General features: G+C 36.7%; 1 protein-coding gene across 3 annotated transcripts in view; it reads right to left on the bottom strand.

The window, feature by feature from the left end:
* Nucleotides 1–4,068: 4,068 nt before the first annotated feature.
* Nucleotides 4,069–19,531, bottom strand: part of ADGRB3 (adhesion G protein-coupled receptor B3) — a 923,661-nt gene continuing 908,198 nt past the window's right edge. For all 3 annotated transcript variants that reach the window (XM_069070720.1, XM_069070722.1, XM_069070721.1), the window contains 2 exons: nucleotides 12,107–12,211; nucleotides 4,069–5,960 (listed from right to left, as the gene is read on the bottom strand). In XM_069070720.1, coding sequence (XP_068926821.1) covers nucleotides 5,772–5,960; nucleotides 12,107–12,211 — 294 coding nt within the window. In that variant the 3' untranslated portion in view covers nucleotides 4,069–5,771. The remainder of the gene's footprint in view (nucleotides 5,961–12,106; nucleotides 12,212–19,531) is intronic.

The raw sequence follows: 19,531 nt of genomic DNA, 5'->3' as shown, positions 1-19,531 counted from the left end.
CCACAGGTGGTTAAAAATCTTAGAGCTTAACTTTCACAAGCCTGACTTCTCTCTCTATGTGTGTTTTACCTTACCTTAAAAAAATTGGGAATGTGTTAAAATTTAATTAATCTACTTAGGCATGCTGATTAACTGCAGCAAATTTTAAAACCTGACTTTACTTTCCTCTGCCAACAAATCATAATATTTGCCTGAGTTGAAGAACTGGGAAAATCAAGGCTCTGGAGAATGAGATCATAGAGTATATTCCATAACTGCAAGTAAAACTACAAGTAAACATAGGTTATCCAGTGTTTGGGATAATTTTAACAACCATTCTTCTCCCCTCCCCCCACGGCACTACTTAACATCATATACACATATCCCTTTCGTTTGCTTCAGCAAAGTTATTCTCTTCATTCTTCTGTAGCAACCCACACTCATTCTTAACTCTACGCTGCGTGTGTGTGTGTTGTATTTTTAAACTGTTATTCTTTTCTCCTTAGCCAGACTCTCAGTTCTTGGAATATTGGGACTATAACATGCTTATGTACATATAAAATTATCCCCTCACTGTGCCTAGCAGAGTGCTGTGTGCTTAGTAGCTAATAAATTCTTGCTGCATGAATTATTAGTATGAAGAGTTGAGAGCTGAAGTAATAACAATGCCTATCAATGTGTTTTTTATTCTAGAAGATCACAATATTTGGAAGGCAGCAACACTCTGCATTCACCTTGCCTCTGACACTTACTGCCTGCGTGGCCTTGGCCTTGGGCAAGTCACTTAAATTCTCTAAGAATCAGTTGTCTCATTTGTTAAAAGAGAGTAGAGTCAGATGGCTTCATAGCTCTAGAGTCAGAATTTTGTGATCCTATCACAATATTAATAAATACATTAGCTCTCATAAAATGAAATAAATTGGCACAGCTGACCCCCAAGGTACTGTACATATTCGAACTTTGTCTTTTTTTTTTTTTTGGAGGAAGGAAGGCAGGGCAATTGGGGTTAAGTGACTTGTCTAAGGTCACTCAGTGTTAAGTTTCTGAGGTTGCATTTGAACTCAGGTCCTCCTGACTTCAGGGCTGGAGCTCTATTCACTCTGCCACCTAGCTACCCCTCATATTCTTACTTTGATGCCATGAATAAGTAGTTCAGGGGTTAGGGCAACGAAATTTACATGTTGATAATAGTAAGAAATTTAGGTAAATGTTTTTCAGTCTGTTTCTGCTCTAGTCAACTTAGGGATATTTTCTTAGAGAATTAACTCTCCCTAGCTGGAGTTAGTTGAGTGGCACAGTGGATAGACAGCTGTGCCTGGTAGTCAGGAATACCTGAGTTCAAATCCAGCCTCAGATACTAAATAACTTTGTGATTCTGGGTAATTCACTGAGTCTCTGTTTGCCTCAGTTTCTTTAACTGTATACAGGGGATAATAGTACTGACCTCTCAGAATTATTGTGAGTATTAAATGAGATGTTTGTAAAGCTCTTAGCACAGTGCCTGGTACATACTAGGTACTTTAGAAATGCTTATTCCTTGCCCCCTTCCCTTCAATAACTAATGGGCAGTTTATCTACTTTGTAGGACTTGTTTCAAATTCTTGACATTGTCACATATTTTACTTCATTACATGCTTAGAGCATTAGGATCTTAGATTATTCTAACCTAGTAGGGGGTAGAGGGGAAATCTTTATACAACAAAGCAATTATATTTCTTCCATATGGAAACTGTAATTCCACAAATTTCTAGTGAAACACCCTCATTATTTTAGGCTAGTCTTGTATAAATTTGGAAGAGGATGTAACATGTTCCAGGTAGGGAACAAAAGGGTAGGAAGAAACCAGATAGCACCTTTTAAATGTGTCTACCATTTATCTCTCTCTCTCTCTCTCTCTCTCTCTCTCTCTCTCTCTCTCTCTCTCTCTCTCTCTCTCTCTCTCTCTCTACCTTGTTTAATAACCTAGTTTATGCCCATATCACCCCTTCTTTGGATTATTGTGATAGGTTTCTAATTGGTCTTCTGGTTTCTAATCCCTTCACTTTTTAATCCATGCTTTACAGAGCTGCCAAAAGAATCTTCCTAAGACGAAAATTCTGACTATATCATTCCCTTACTTAAAACTTTTCCTTTGTTTCTAGGGCAAAATGCAAACTCATCGGTTTGACCTCTGTACTCTATATGTCCATGTCTGTCTATGTCTGAAAATATACACTGCTATAGATATCTATATGAATATAGTAACATATATGAACAAATCCATATAGATCATATAGGTAAATATATCTCTAGCCTATATTTAGACAGCACTGTGGCATAAAGGACAGGGGGCCAATCTGCTATGGTGTCAGGGAGACCTGGGCTTAACTCCTGCTTCTGACACATACTGACTGTATAACCCTGGCCAAGTCACCTAATTTCAGTGATCACTCAGGAATCTTTCCAATAGTATAAATCACAGAGAAAGTGCAAATTTCTATTAGTAAAGGAATTTTCCTCACTTACACCTATGAAATTATTGATACTTGTTAAAAATGCATACATATATAGTAAAAGGGATCTATCTGTACCTTCATCCTGTCCCTTTGGTCTATACACAGAACATGTTATATCCTCATATTTTCATAGATAACATGTATGTATACATGTGTGTACACATCCAAGTTGCTAACTTTAATACTTTAGGGATCTGTCCTATGGTTTTGTTATTGTAGGGATTCATTCCATTGACACAAATCATATTCCTTCTATAACTTTGAATATATATATATATATATATATATATATATATATATATCCTTTGATATTTTTTGTGTCCAATAGCAAATGTAGTACATATGAGTGCATGTGTGTTCCTGAGCAGATGTATTATAGCTACAGTACATACCTGTAGATATGTATGTGTACAGGAAGTTTTGTGATATGGTGAAGAAACCTGGGTTCAAGTTACCTTCTGACATGTACTGGTTAATGGAGGGCAAGTCAGCTAATCTCTTTGTCATCATCTAGATAACTCACTAAGACTATAAGTTGTAAAATAGAGACTGATTTGTTTTAGTAGAGGGAGTTTTCTCGGAAATTCCAACGAATAAACCAATGAAATTAATACATATATGAATATGTATGCATATACAAATATATGAGAATCCTATCTTAGTAGAAGGAAAAAAAATCAAAGCCAAAAATAAATGATTTTTTGATGATCTGTATTCTCCATTATAGAGTTTATCTACCTCTCTTCTAGAGTAATTCAATTGACTAAATCACTAAAAACTACTAGGAACTATAGCTGCTGAAGTCTGCTTAGAATCATCTTCTGTACTCTATGTAAATTCGTTTTTAACTGACAATTTATGAGTTTACGAGTCTTTGCCTGCATAAAGCCTACTTACACACACCCAACAACTGGGTCTACTAATTTTATGCCTTTCATCTACTTATATCTCAAATATTAACCTGCCAAACATTTCCATAAGTCATAGGAACTGAAAAGAAATTATAAAGGAAGTTCTTTATTTAATTTTAATTATTTTATGACATTGTAGAGTACACTGTATAATTCACATTTTAGAAGAAATACTTTTCTTTCTGATATAGTAAACTCATAGGAAGAGGGACTAGACTTGTAATTTCACTGGTTAAGAAAACTCCCTCTACTAATTCAAGCCACCACCTTGTCTGTGACTTAGAGTATTACAGAACTATCTAGAACATCGTGACTTGGCCAGGGTCATGTGGCCAGTATGTGTCAGAGGCAAGACTTGAACTCAGCTCTTGCTGACTCTGAGGTCAGTTTGCTAACCACTACACTTGCTGCCTCTCACAAAACTCAGGTTTACTGAAATGTTTATGCCAGTGCTTTGTGGGTTTTATTTATTTATTTAAATCAAGATTTCATATACTCTGTAGTCTCTACATCTGGTGTTCTGAATGGTTTCATGATTTCAATTAGAAACTGAAGTCCCAGCTACATGATACAGGAATTAAGCTGAATAGTAAGTTTTTTTGTGTTTTATAGCTTGACAGAATATTATTCCTAAAACAAAAAAAAAATCTCATAGAACATTAATGAGTTTTAAGACCATATTATAATTAGCATGATAATTTTATGCTAGTGAAAAATCAGGCTTTTGTTAACAGTTATACTCTTTTTTGCATATTTTGATAATGTTTATTTTTTAAAACTTGATTAAAAATAGACTTTTCAAAATCTTTACATTGAGAACAATAAAAACAAATGACAGGAATGAAGCCTGAGCTGTTTGTTTGGTTTTTAAGGCTCCAGCTTGGTGGTGGAGTTGGCTTTTTTGTTGAACCTCTTTCTAAAAGTAGGTCATTTTCTCTTTGCCTGAGCTAAACCGGTTCCAAAGCCATTGCAGCCACTGCCCTTGTGCTAAGAGACTTGGGCTGGTCACAAAAGATAATGCAGCTCAGGTTTAACATCAAACAAGTTTGAATAAACTTCTTGGAAACTTGGGATACCCTTCCTTGCCACAGTATCATAAATACAATGTTCAATCATCTGAAGAACAACCAAAAAAAAAGTTTAAACAAGTCCCACAATAAATTTCCTTTAATGATGAGCTGAGGGGGCTAGTGACATCACCAGCATGGCTTACAATGAAGCTAGAGATAGTTTGCACCAACAGCTTCTGCAGCCTTCCCCTCTCTATGAGCTGCCAAATACATTCCTTTTTTTCTCTGTTATAGACTATGGATCTGAGATGATTTTAAATCCTGCATAAGTGCAGTTTTTTTCATATGCTATGAAGAAGTAGTAAGAACACATGGCTTCTCTTTTGATACATGCACTGCCCTCAATTATTTAAAATAATTTTTTTTTTGGCATGGTAACTTACTGTTTTCTCTTAGTTGTGTTTTCATCATAAGATAGAAAAAAACATATTTATATATGAGAATGATGGCAGCAGAATTCTGACAAGCTGAATTTACATGGTACATTGTTCCAAAGAGCGTTTTGAATAGAAAATACAGAACCTATTATACAAACCTACTTTTACATTTGAGAATCATTAGCCTCAAAGGAGTAGTAACGGTATGCCATTAAAACTGAGAATACATTTTTTTCGGTATCTGCATTAAAAAAAAACTTTATAAATATGTAAATTTCAATTCAATAAATCCCAAATAAAATGCACTAAAAAACTGATATGTAGACAAAAGTTTATTTACACCATACAACATTTTAAATATTTTATACACAGCTGCAGCAGAGAAAGCTACTCTGAGCTTTCTGGAGAAAACTGCAATAATAAAGATGTGAAATATATTATTCATATAAAAGTGAGATTATTACTTTATTGCATTTAAAGCAATGAAGAATGTAGCTCAACAAACATTCATTTAATGACAAAAACTTTGCTTTTATATTATAAAGTAAAAAGTGTAGTAATGGCCAAACAGACTGTTATAAACTTTAAAAACTGCATAAATATATACATTGTGCTTCATGGTGAAGTTTTCTGAAAACTAAACCAAATGAAGCAGTTACAACATGAATCGTTGCTTGAGGTTTATCTATAAAGATTACCTTACAAATCCATTCCACGTTTACTTACAACACAGGATGGTAAGAATTGTACACCTGGTTCTCCACTAGCTTGCCTAGTGGGACGATATGGTACGAAAACACCACTGACGTTTGGCACATGAAGATCCTGACATAAGTACGGTAGCCACAATGTCCAGAGAGGAATGTCAGGCATCCCAAGTCTCGAGTGTCAGTGCAATGAGTCATCTGGTTTCCGTAGCAGTATGTTTTGCTTTCTCTGTTACACCTCTGTTTGAAAGTCTCCTTCCTGCACATCGAGAGGCAAATTCAGACACTTCTCCCATTCTGCTGGTCTTAGTTCCAAAGCGTCTTTTGCCTCTGTGTCTAAAACATTTATTGTGGTGTAATGTTGATATTCACTAGGGTTTTTGAAAGTGTCCCATGGGCTCTTGTTTGGTGCTGGGTTTTCCTGTGAAGAAAAGGAGAGAAGAAAGTCATTTATATGATGGATAGGAGTTGTTGCTGTTGAGCATTCCAGGTAAATGCTTATTTGCTGCCTTAATCCAGCTTAAGCAATTACAGAGAGGATCTGAAATTGCAGCCAGCTGCCAAGGAACAGGCATGATTTGAATTCATTTGCATTGAAAAAGAGTCAATGAGCACCTTGTCTCTAACTTGTGATTTGAGGAGCTAATCTGGAGGAGCACAGAGAATAAACTCATTTAGGGAAGGAATTTTAGTGAGATTAGACTCTTAATCATGTAGGGACTGTTTTTGTGACTGTAGGCAAGTAACTCACTAAGCCCCAGTTTCCTCCTCTGTAAAATCAGAAGAATAATTACATCAACCTCAGTGTTGTGAGGATCAAAGAGATAACATATATAAAGAGCTTTCCTTTACAATGCTAGTTATTATCCTTATTATTTAGAGCTGGAATGGGCTTGAGGGGCCACCTAGTTTTACTGGTGAGAAAACTGATGCACAGGAAGGTTGCATGATTTGTCCCAGGTTGCTTGACTCAGATTAAATGTTGTAGAGTTGTTTCAGTTCTGTCTGATTCTTCATGACCTCATTTCAGGTTTTCTTGGCAAAGACACTAGAGCAGTTTGCCATTTCCTTCTCTAGCTCATTTTACAGATGAGGAACTGAGTCAAATAGGGTTAAGTGAGTTGTCCAGGGTCTCACAGCTAGTAAGTGTCTGAGGCTGGATTTGAACTCATGAAGAGTGATGAGTCTTCCTGACTTGGGGGTCTGGTTCTCTATTCACTGTGTCACCTTGATGCCAGGCCCTTTGATTCTAAATCCAGAACTCTTTCCATTGTGCCACATAGTCTATGGTCATTGTGTGGTTCCTTTGCAGCATTTGCCAGGGCCCTGAATTCTGGCAAGGAAGGAAAACTCAAATAACAGAATCTCAGCAATTTGGTGATAGAATCTTCTGAGATATAGGCAAGGAGTACAGATTATTAGTCATTATAAGATAATAAGAATTCCCAATTAATGTACACCCAGTCCCTTTGGGTTCTCTCACATTTCTTTTCTTTTCTTTTCCTTTCCTTTCTTTCTTTTTTTTTTTTTTGCTTTTTGCATTGTTCAAATACTTCTCATCTTCCCTTGTTCCATAGTCTTTCACTTCTTCCATCGTACAGCTGTCTATATTCTCATGCATATCTTGGACACTCATTTCTAGTTTTGCAAGTTGTTTCCTTCTGTTGGTTCAGTTTTCTGGGAAACCTTTCCTGAATAACAGAGCTTTTGAAGACCTCTGTCCAATAGTCAACTATTTTTCTAGAATCAGTTTCTGCTTTTTTCCTAATGCTTAACAATATCAATAACTTTAGATATTACTTTAAGGTTTACAGACTGCTTTATATATGTTATCCTTTTGATCCTCACAACAACCTGGAGGAATAAGTGAAGGTTTGCACCTTCACTGTAATATATAGCTTTACCCAGTTGCCTACAGCTGCCCATTTTATAGATGAAGAAACTGAGTCTGGAAAGTGGTAACTTGGTTATCTGAGGAAGGATTTTGGAAGACTAATGTCTTCCTCACTCCAAATCTAGCACTATATCATCTAAGTCATCTTATACCGGATTCATTGTGTCTTTTCTTGAGGGAAGGATGCTTCTCACCATTGGTAGAGTCTTGATCATGTCTACATGGCATAGCATTTGCTCCCATTTGTGGTCATGGAAATTACTGTGTTTTAAATGACAAGTTATTTGACAATTAATGCAAAATGAGGAAACATAAGAACAGGTGGAGTTTTGTGTATGGGCTTTATAGTGGAAATCATTATTGTTATCTAAGTTAAAAAAAAAAGAAACCATCAAATCAATTTGTGTGTTACCAAACTGATGTGAAATTACAGCATATTGATCTGAATGTCATATTGCTTAGTCCTATGAGGAAACATCAAATGGAAACCGTGCTTTGTACAAATGCCCAGTTATTAAATTTAATCCAGAAATTTGCCAACATGAATCATCATTCAGGAGAGGATGTTGGCTATTTAATATCCTCTTGCAAATATGTCCATTAGAATAAAGAATGAACAGGTTTTTTTTTTTTTTGAATGAACAATTTTAAAAATAGTTTCACTTAGGATCATAAATTTGGAGGGCAAAGGGAGCTTAAAGACCCAACTAAATCCAACTTTCTCATTTTATAGAGGCCTAGTGATTTGCCAAAGGCCCCGTAGGTAATAAATGGCTGAGCCAGGATTCAGTTCCATGTCCTCTGAGTCCAAATCTAGCCTTCTTTATACTTCCCCTGCTCTATTATTTTGAAATTTAAAATTATTTTACTCCTGAGGACTTGGACTATCTTCATTAATTCTTTTTTTTGGAAATATATTTGTATATTTGTTCTAGATTAATGTAATACAATTTATATTATATTTTTCTCGTTTAAATATTTAAAACACGATATGACTTGTTTTCAGATCTAACATTTTCATGTCTTTTCTATGCTGACATATCTAATTCAACAAGCTCCTGTTTTTGAAATTCAAATATGGTTCCTGGAAAGAAGTTAAACATTCTCTCCTTTCCCAAATTTCTTATAGATTATAGACACAAAGATTATAGACCCAAAGTTGAAAGGAACTTGAGAAGTCCTCTAGTCCAAGCCCCCTTTTTTTATATTTGAGGAAACTGAGTCCCACTGAGATAAGGTGACTTGTCCAAAGTCATTTAGGCTGTGACTGTAGCAATTTACTAATGAAGGACATAAAATGGAGGTCTACCTTATTTGCTGAACTCCATCCAGTGACTTCACCTCTCTCTCTCTCTCTCTCTCTCTCTCTCTCTCTCTCTCTCTCTCTCTCTCTCTCTCTCTGTCTCTGTCTCTGTCTCTGTCTGTCTCTCTCTCTTTTTTTAGAGGGAGGAATGCAGGGCAATTGGGGTTAAGTTACTTGCCCAAGCTCACATGGCTGGTAAGTGTTAAGTGTCTGAGGCCAGATCTGAATTCAGGTCCTCCCGACTCCGGGGTTGGTGCTCTATTCACTGTGCCACCTAGCCGCCCCCCCTGACATCAACCTCTCTTGGAAGCTTAAAAAAAAAAAGTCTGAATGTAATATTAGTATAAAAACTTGATCAACCAGAACTGGCCTCACTTGCTCTCTTTATATATTTGGAATGTTTCTCTGTTTTGGTTTTATGAGGAGACCAATAATAAGAACATAAAAGCCATAGCAGGGAATTAATTTTTAAATAATAACTTTTAAAGTCATTTGTATTCATTCTTATTTAGAATCTTGTCCATTGGTGTGCTGGAGGCAGCTCATACTAGCTATAATTGTTAAATTTTCATTGTGACATTTACACTTTGGAAATCAGCAAATATTATAAATTAGGGCTCGATTCACTGTTGCATTGATTGTCTAGACCAGAGGTGGAACTTTACAATCCAAACTTCACAAAACAAACGATTCAGTGAAAGGGCCGCACTTGAGGACTTAGGGGTCCACATGTGGTCTTGAGGCCACAGGTTCCCCTTCCCTGTCATAATGAATAATAAGAGGACTTAAACAACGTTGGCCCCATTCCTGAACAACTAGTCGCTCTGCCCTTGCCTGGTTTGTCTGTAGTTCTGAAGGAAGGAGAGTCATATTCTTGAAGGCAGCCTTTTTTCAGTAAGGAGCCTTCATGACCATCTGAATTTGGGTAGGGGAGCTGAAGAGGGCAGGGGAGTGAAGACAGAGGTAGCAAGCAGTAATAACCAGATGGCACTTGCTAGCAAGGTACTACTTTGCTAATAAAACTCTATAGATTGGAACGGGAGTACAGAGAGCCTACCTACCCTCAAAGGTAGTTACGATGATCAAATGATATAATATTTGTAGTGTCTAGAATGTAGGCATTTAGAAGTCCTTCCTTCATCCCTTATGCTTTCTTCCATCTGTCCCTCTCTCCCTCCCTTCCTTCCTATAAATACTCACTGTATTAAATAATTTCTGCATGATGTAAAAATCCAATTTCTGCTTTTTCCACCTGATATGATACCCTGAACCACCTAGCTTCTTTCTGTTCTCATTTCAAGACTTGTGCTGGTGAGACACAGTTCTCTGAGGGGAATGCGTTTAGGCTGTAGCAAGAAGGATTTGAGGGATTTGAGCAGCTATTTGGGTGTGACATGCACACACATACATTTAAGAGAGAAAAAGGAGAAATTCTCTCTCTGGAGATCATTAAACAGTAATCTCTGTGGGGCGATTTGATTGTTGTCTTTCCTTGAGCAGTGGAAATGGATGAGAATCTTTCAAGTTTCCTTCTATTCCTAAAAATTTTTATTATTTTATGAAATTACTATCATTTTTGTATTATGTTAGTAACCAGGTAAAAAGAAAAATTGCCTAATTGATATTTTAAATGTCTTTTCCTACCCAATTAGAAGATTTGTCAGCAATAATATACCACTACAAATAATGTGACTCAATTAGCGATAATGAACTCATATCTTACAAGTTTATCATCAATAAAACAGAATAAAGAACTCTTTTTCCTTCCATTCTTGAAGAGTTAGGATAATAATTTTCTCGTAAAGACAGTTTTCTCCTCCCCTACCTACCATTTAATGCAGTAATAAATGTTTATAGACTCCATAGAAATTTTAGTAAACAGAGAAAAGTCATGCCACTACAGAGATGTTTAATCAAAAGGGCAGTAGTAACTGTCAGGATACTGAGATCTGTATATTTGCACCATTAAAGATTTAATCCTCAGACTAGAGACTAAGAGGAAAAATCAGGACTGTATGCAATACTGGTCAGCCATCTGGATTAGTTGCATGTGCCTTCTGAATTTGATAGGTGTTAAAATATGATTTCTACAATTTGTTTCAAATTCAGCTTTAATCATTTTGGAGGAATTGGTGAATTTATTTCCATTTAATCTCACGGTAGAGACCTTGTCATTTGTTGCCCAAAAGTCTGTCCCCAAATGGTTAGGAGGAAGTGGAGGAAAATAATCAATTTCTGAATATCAGATGTCTGCTATGAGTACAGCACTATCCTAGGCACAATGAGGGGATACAAAATAAATGTAAACTAGTCCTGCTTTCAAGGAACTTACATCCTTAGCAGGTAGATGAGTCTGATGGCTAGAACAATCACATGCTAACTAGCACTGCAACGAGAGTTCAACCCATAACTTGAGCTGAGATCTGAATAAAGTTAGAGATTCTAAGAAGGTGGATATTAAGAGGAAGCACATTTTGTCACAGGAGACGGTCACAGTCAAGGCACAGAGACAGGAAATTAAGTATGAGGGGGTTCCAACAGAACCTTGGTAATAGATTCTTTGAACATGACAGTCTATGAAACAAGATAAAAAAAATAAAGTAGACCTCGGTCCTTTTTTTCTTCTTTTGCCTTTCAACCAATGCAGAGTTTGGATGATTCTGTTTGGGGGGAAGAAGGGAAGAGATAAGACTCAAACTGGATGTGGAGAATACTTAGGTTTCAGGTAGGCAGAACTTGGAGGGAAGGGCATTCAAGGTACATTGGGTAACATGAGGCATTAGATCCAATTTATTAGGGTGGTTGTGAAGAAAAATGATTGGTCTGACCAGTCTAGAACAGTGTATGAACTTGGACAAGCCACCTCTGCTCTTTGGGACTCAGTTTTCTATTCTATAAAATGAGGACACTTTAAAGTCTATGTAAAGATGGTATAGTAAAGCATCATGGAATTATGTTCTGTATCAGTGGAGGAAATAAAACCACCAATGAAATGACAGGTTGTTTGAGTCTGCTTTGCATCATGTAAATAAGCCTTTGAAATAATACTTCTTCCTAATGATCAGAGGTCATTTTTATAGCATAAAAACAGGTGTTTCTTTCACACTTGTCAGCTAACCTCATTTTGGCACCTAATTATATTGGACCATGAATGGATTCTTCTCATTTTTATGGGTGGGCATCTTGGCTAGCCAGGAAGATTGTGAGCTTTACATGAGTAGAGCTTATACCTTCTAGTATATATATTCTTTGTACATTCCCCTGCAGCAACCTAGTGGGGTCCTGGGAACATGATATAGTGGGAGGGCATTAAATACTTGGTGTATTGAGTTCATACTCAGTGAATTAAGCTGACTAAGAGTATACTCACCATACTGCTTGTATTTGGTATGTCCCGAAATCTGTCCAAAGTCTGAAATTTCTGATTTAGTTCCTGAAATAGTTCCATATGTCTCTTCCTAGTATGCATGACCTTCTGCAAGAGAAGACAGAATGGTTTTCATTCCTAATTGGATTTCTGCCTTTTTTTTAAGATTCATTATTTTCTCTTTGCTAATAAGGCAAATTGAGTTTGGCAGGAGCCAGGGGGTCCCTGCAGACTCCACAAATGTAAATGAGTTCCACCAAATCTCCTCTTAGTTTCTTATTCAGCAGTTTTTGTACATAAAATATTGAATTTTCCTTCTACTTCGAAGACTGCCAAAAATAGTTTTCTCTTGTGCTAGTACAGATATATTACAAATGCAATCATCACCTCAGTGTAATATTTTCACCATTCAAAGTTAAAATTTTTTAAAAAAATTGTTATAATATAAAAGAATATGCATCTGCATATATATATATATATATATATATATATATATTTACAGGGTATATATGGATGTGTGAAGTACACGAGCCCCTCAATTCTTGGCAGGGAAAATATTACTTCTTATACTTCATTTCCATAAATACTAAAATCTGATGTGGCTGTACTAAAGGGAAAAGGAAACCCTAGTCCTGCTGTAAAAGGCTGACCCAAGACATTACAGTCACTGAAATGTACTTAGCATCTAAACCCTTGTGTGTAATTGCCGAGGGTTGATGTAACTTCATAGAATAAGACTCTGGCCCATCAGCTTCAAACACATGGAGTCTTTCCAAATCCCCCTTAATTCTAGCTCTTTCCCTCTGATGATGATCTCCAATTTATCCTGTACATAGCTCATTTGCATATGGTCGCTTGCATATAGTTTCCCTCATTAAACATTATCTCCTTTAGAGCAGAGACTATCTTGTTTTTCCTTGCATCTGCAGCACTTTGTGCAGTGACTGGCTCGTAGTGGAGTCTTAAAATAACAATTGACTGAGAAAGATGCACAGGGCAGTCATTTCTCTGTTCCTTTCCAGGCTGTACTGCTAACTCTCTCTGGACTTCTCTACATTGACCTAGGAGTCTTTTCACTCCCGCTCTGAATCTCAGACATTAGAAGTACGTGCTATCCCTGTGACCTCTCCCTCGATTGGTTGGTGCCTTTGGCAACCTCCATTTTTAAGGAGGAGGCCCAGGTCAGCCACATCCTTGTTCCTTGCCTTCACTTTTGTATTATCTGCTGCTTTGATATGCAGCCCTCTATACTGATACCTTCCTCTGCTCTCCCCTCTCCCTGCCACCTGCATTTTAGCTTCCTATTATGTGTTGTATTCCCCTATAAAATGTAAGATTTTTAAGGGCAGGGATTATCTTTCTGCTTATAATTCTATCTTCAGTGCTTAGCACAGGGTCTGGTACATAGTAAAGGATTAAGAGATGCTTGTTATGACTAAATTACTTGAACAAGGTAGTCATCAGAGTTCATGGGACAAAATGTAAAATTCAGTAGTTCCTAAAAATACATAAGCATCCTCATCCAATTTCTTCATACTACTCCACTGACCCATTTCTCCACTCTCAATTTAATGCTATTAATATTACAATGACTACTATAGTATACAAGTGTTTTCATGTGATATTTTGGGGTTGTGACATAATGAATAAAAGACTTACCTGGAGGTAAGGAAGAGTTCAAGTTTTGACTCTAACACAGATTAGTTGTGTGATCAGGGGCAAACTGCTTAACCAACTTTCTAAGTTGGCAACTTTCTGAGACTCTAAATTACAGATAAGTTGTCTATCTGTAACTGTATCCATAGAGGGATTTTTCATATCAGGATGTTTCCTAGATTCATAAAATCATCACTATGGACTTCTATGCTCCACAAATACAAATAATACATAGTCTTAAATTATTTAGGGGAATCTATTTTGCACTGAACCTTTTTTGAGAATGCAATGTTGATAAAATAATATTAGTAAGAAAAGAGTTATATAAGCAATACCATGAATTTGCAGGAGGCAATTTATAAATGTTGACCAGAAAGAAGTCATTCCCAGCTCTTAAGGATAGGAGCCAGAATTTAAATAAAATTATCAATTTTTAGAATTTAGAAACTGAGGAAGAGGGCATTGATATTTTCAGTATCCCTCTAGGACCAGATACATAAACTATTTTCTTATGCTATAGCATGTTTAGTCATAGGCTTTATGGTTACTTCACTTGCATAGAGTAATACAGGGATAGAGACAAAACCTGTGATTTAGGGAACTCCTTTTTTTTTTTTTTGCTGTAGCCAAACAAGATCTTTTTTTTTATTAATGCTTTATTAACTTCTGATTTACATCATTCGTTTCCGCCAGATTTTGAGCTACAAATTTTCTCCCCGTTCTTCCCCCACCCATCCCCCCAAAACAGCAGTCCAACACGATATCCCCAACTCCAATCTACTCTCTCCCATATTTTCTCCCATACCCGTTTCAACTTTTCCAGTGGATCTCTATGCCTCAGTGCCTGTATATCTTTTTTTTCTTAATAACATGTAAGATGGTATTAATAATAGTATATATATATATATGTATATATATATATATATATATACACACACACATATATTTGAATATTTGATTTTAAAACTTTCAATTCCAGATTCATTCCCTTCCCCCCCTGCCACCCACCCCCACTGGGGAGACAAGCAGTTCAGCATAGGCTGTACATGCGTGGCTAATGCAAAACAATAACATAGTAGATGTATTGTAAAAGACTGACTATATTTCCCTCCTTCCTATCCCACCTCCCACCCGCTCCACTCTCCACCTTGATCCCGTCAAGGGAATGGGTCAACCTTATTCCTATTGAATCTGGCTTGAGGAGGGAGGGAAATACACACTAAATAGGGGATCTCACCCTCCAGGAGAATAGGGGGGTAAGGGGATGTGAGGGGGGATGATGGAAGGGAGGGCAGGCTGGGGGGGAGGGAAATTGGAAGCACCCACTTTTGAAAAGGGACGGGATTTAGGGAACTCCTAATGAGGAAAATCCCTCTGTCAATGGAGATTCCCTTCTCTGCAATGTACAGTCTTATAGTCATCTTGATTACTGAGAGGGTAAGTGTCCAACCCAAGGTCCCATAGCAAGTATAGAGTCAGAGATTTTTAACATAGCACATTTGCATACATGTGCTATATCAACAAGGCTACATGCCTAACTTAAGTACCATTTGAACACTTAGTTTAGAACTAAATATCTAATTTACTTTCTCAACATGAGAGTTTGTTTTAAAAATGCTAAAGTGATATATCTTTGCCTATGGTCTCTAGTGTCTACTTTTGCCCCTAAAGACATTCATGGAGCATGCTTTGGCTTCTTCAGGAAAAAGAATGAAAATGGGTCATTAGAATTCAAATTTTAATTTAATAACATGAAGGGATTTTCTTTCCTATGTCAATACTAATTCACATCTTTTATATACAGTAAACTTGGATTTAAGCTAGTGTCTTCTCTGTTCATTCTACTTATATGTGAGAGATGTTGCCACTTTAAATCTCATAACACCCAAATAATCCCAACCCTTGACATTTTTAGCTCCAGATATTCACTGATGACAAATCAGATAGTTGAGGACAGGAAAATGGCAGCATTATTCATGATAATAGGATGAAACATAGCAAGCAATTATAGAGTCATTAGCTTCACATCAGTTGTGGGGAGCATAATGGAAACAGCATGGTAAGGCTTGGTGAAGAGACACCTTGCAAATACAATTTGACTAGTGATAGATGGTAAAGATTTATGAGAGGGAGAATTTGCTGGAAGTAACAATGGATATTTAAAAATAAACAGGGCCTTTGTTGGTAAGTGCAATACAGTACATTCTGTTTCGGTAAGGTAGGAACTAATTTTTTAAATAATAAAAGTGTTACCATTTGTCCCAAGTTCAAGCCTATTAAATAAACTAAGGATAGATATCAGAGGGTTTGAAACAATTCAGCTTGTAGAATCTTGGCTTCAACTCTAGCCTAACAACATGAGTTTCAGTTAATGACTCTCCCTATGTACATTTTTTAACTGGTGCAAAATAAATATCCCATTGTGACATTTTCTTAGTGGATTTCAAAAATAGCTACTATTAATAAAATAATGAGAGACAGTGTAGTGTAGCTTTGGAATCAGGAAGACCAGGATTCAAGTCCCGCCCCAGACACTTACTAGTTATATGACCCTGAGCAAGTAAATTAACATCTGTCTGTCTCAGTTTCCTTCTCTGTAATACGGGGATAATAACAGCTCCTACCTCCTATATTTGATATAAGGCTATAATGAGATATTATTTCTATAAATATTTTTATATAAATGCTATCATCATCATCATCATCATCATCATCATCATCATCATCATCATCATCATCATCATTATACTGTGACCCTGGGCAAGTCATTTAACTTCTTTCCCATTGCCCCCAGGCAGTTCTCTAAGATTGTAAATTGCAGATGGATTTCTGCTGTCAGTGGAGTTTTCACACAGGGAAATCCTTACATCAATGGAAACACTGGTCCAAGCCAAAACCAAAAAGAAATCAAACATCTAACATACAAGTGTAGCAGGCTGACATTTTCTAGGATTTACCTTTTCAAATAAAGTTAAGTTCCCTTCATTAATTTCTCTGGACCTCAGTTTCCTTATTTGTAAAGGGGCACTGTCTCTGAGTTTCCTTCCAGCTTTATATCTCAGCTGTCTGTGATATAAAAGAGCATTTTTTCACTTCTTGGATATTTTTTGGGGGGAGAATGAGGGTCAAAACGATAATTTAAATTCTCTATGAGGAAACTCCTTCCACCAATGAATATCAACACATTCTTCGATTTATAATCGTAGGCATTTAGTTGTGTAGGGGCACTAATGGTTAAGGGACTTGCCCAGGGTCACTCAGTATATGTCCAAGAGAAGATTTGAACCCAGGTCTAATTGACATTGTGTCAAGCTCATGATGTACTAGATACTTCTTTATTACTTATAAGCAATAGAATTCTCTACCCTGACCCATTTCTTTCCTCCCATTTCAGTTTATGTTCACCTAATTTCAATCTCTTTTAATCAAAGTTTTTGAAGATTTCTCCTTTCTTTTTTTCACTTGGGCAGTTCTTCCTTACCCCATTTATTCCTTTATTCATTTGCTTTCTATTGAGTTGGTGTCCTAACCATATGCTGCTGCAATTTTAAGTCCTTCACTTCTGATTTCTGCCCCTTTGATAATGCTCAGCTTTGACACATCTCAATCTCTAAGGCTAGCCTCTTGAACTTATTTGTCTATTCATTTTCTTCTATTTTCTTGATCTGGTCAGTAGGCAGAGTACTTTAGTAGAAGCAAAGCTATTTCAGCATCAGTGAGGAACAAATCTAACCCCAATTCTATTCTAGGAAAAAGAAGGTGCTTTTTTTTCTAATCACATTTTGATTGAATGGGAACTATACCTGAATTGCATGAATAAGTGCTTATACGAATGTGATTCATGTTAGGAACTCATCAACAAATTTCAGAAAGCATGTTGAGGAGAGTTCTACCGTATATATAGCCACAAAATAACATTGAAATGACCGCAGAGCTTTTCGGATATAAAATACAGCTCATATGCTTTGCTAATGGTTCTAGGTTAAAAAAAAAAAGAGTACATAGAAATTATTATTAGAAAGTACGGAAAAAGCTGGATGCCAAACATTTGTATTCCTACCTTTCTACCTGGAAGCATTTACTTATTTAATAGGTCTAGCTGTCAAGGAATCACTGACTTTTTCAGAATCGTCTTGACAGTAAATGCTCAAAGCAAAGGGCCCCCAGAAGTTCTGTGAGAAGTATGCCAACTCTCCCTCCACAGCATCTGTCACATTTATGGCCTTCACTCCACTCAGTCAGACACTGTCAGGCCATCAATAAGGACTTGCTGGGGATTCAAAAAACGGCAAAAATGGTTCCTGCCTTCACAAAGCTTACATTCTAATTGGGAAGATATTCACACAGCCACCACCTTAGTTCAGGACCTCACTGACTCTTTTCTGTACAATTGTACCAGCCTCCTAACTGGATATTCTGCTTTCTTTATCTTCCCTTTCTATAAGTTTTCCATACAATTGCTAAAAGAATTTTGCTAGAGCATGAAATTGACTATGTCATTTTCTTGTATGATAATCTTCTGTATCTCTCAATTGCCTCCAGTATAAAATGCAAACTCCTTAGCTTGACACTTTAAATTCTTTATATTGTGGCTCCTGCTTATCTTTCTGAGTTTATTGAGCATCATTCCACTTTATATTCCAGCAAAACTGGCCTATCTCCTGCTCCCCAAACTTGGTATTAACCTCTTTGCCTTTGCACAGTCTGTCTCTTATTTCTAGAAATCACTTCCTACTTACCCCTGCTTTTTAGAATTACTAGCATTATTGAAGACTGGGCTCATGTGCCATGTCCTTTGGGAAGCCTTTCCTGAATACTTCAGATATTAGTGATCTTCCCCATGCCCCAGCTCAGATTTTCATCAACATACTTATCCTTTTATATGTAATTCTCCCCCAAGTAGAATGATCTTTGAAGCCAAGGACTGTTTTGTTTTCTTTTTCTCTTTGGACACTCAGCACCTAGCAGACTCCTAATAAATGTTCGTTGAGCAATGATAAGCCATGAGTACAAAAGAAGGAAGAAGAAACATTCCATATGTACTGAGAGAGTGGTGATGAATTTAAAATTTAAAATATTTTGTTTGAACATGACCAGTGTAGGAATTTGATTTTCATGACTATTAAGATAGTATTAAGGTCTTTGTGTTTGGGGTTTGACTTTTTCTATTTGCTCAATGGAAAGGATTGGTGTGAGAGGGATAGACGAGTTTTCTTTTAAAAGATGTATGCTTGTCAATTAAACTGATTTGGAGAGTTATCTTTTAGACCACTCAATCTTGCAGCATATTGGACCTTTCTTCCATGGTAGCTTGTTTCAACACATGCAGGGACTAATATATGTCCAAATGAGTGTTGAATGTATGTGTGAATCACTTTACTAGGTTCATATCCCAGCTCTGCCCCTTACTGCCTTTGGGATATTAGGAGAAACACTTCATGCCCTTAAGCTTCATTTCCCTTATTTGTATAATTAGGGAGTTTGACCTGATGATCTCTAGAGTTGTTTGCATTCTAGATTCCTTATACTCTGTTTAAGTACAGCTCCTAATCCTGTCACACCAGTTCCAACTGGTTAAAAATGACTATTTGAGAAGAAATTGCCCGTAGGCATGGATGATCATGCCAGAGAGAATTTCTAGCCAGGCAGTACCCCTGGAAAAAAAAAGAGAGAGATTTTACCCTAGCTTTGGCTATACTGATTGTAGGTTTCACAAACAGCAAGGGTTTCCCTTTGCTATTTACTTATTTGCATTACTCATGCTTTGGATGG

This window comes from Petaurus breviceps, unplaced genomic scaffold, assembly GCF_028583685.1.
Source record: "Petaurus breviceps papuanus isolate PSGF00001 unplaced genomic scaffold, PetGlider_PUasm1.0 90822, whole genome shotgun sequence".
NCBI classification, from domain to species: Eukaryota; Metazoa; Chordata; class Mammalia; order Diprotodontia; family Petauridae; genus Petaurus; species Petaurus breviceps.
This window is presented reverse-complemented; position numbering and strand designations above follow the sequence as displayed.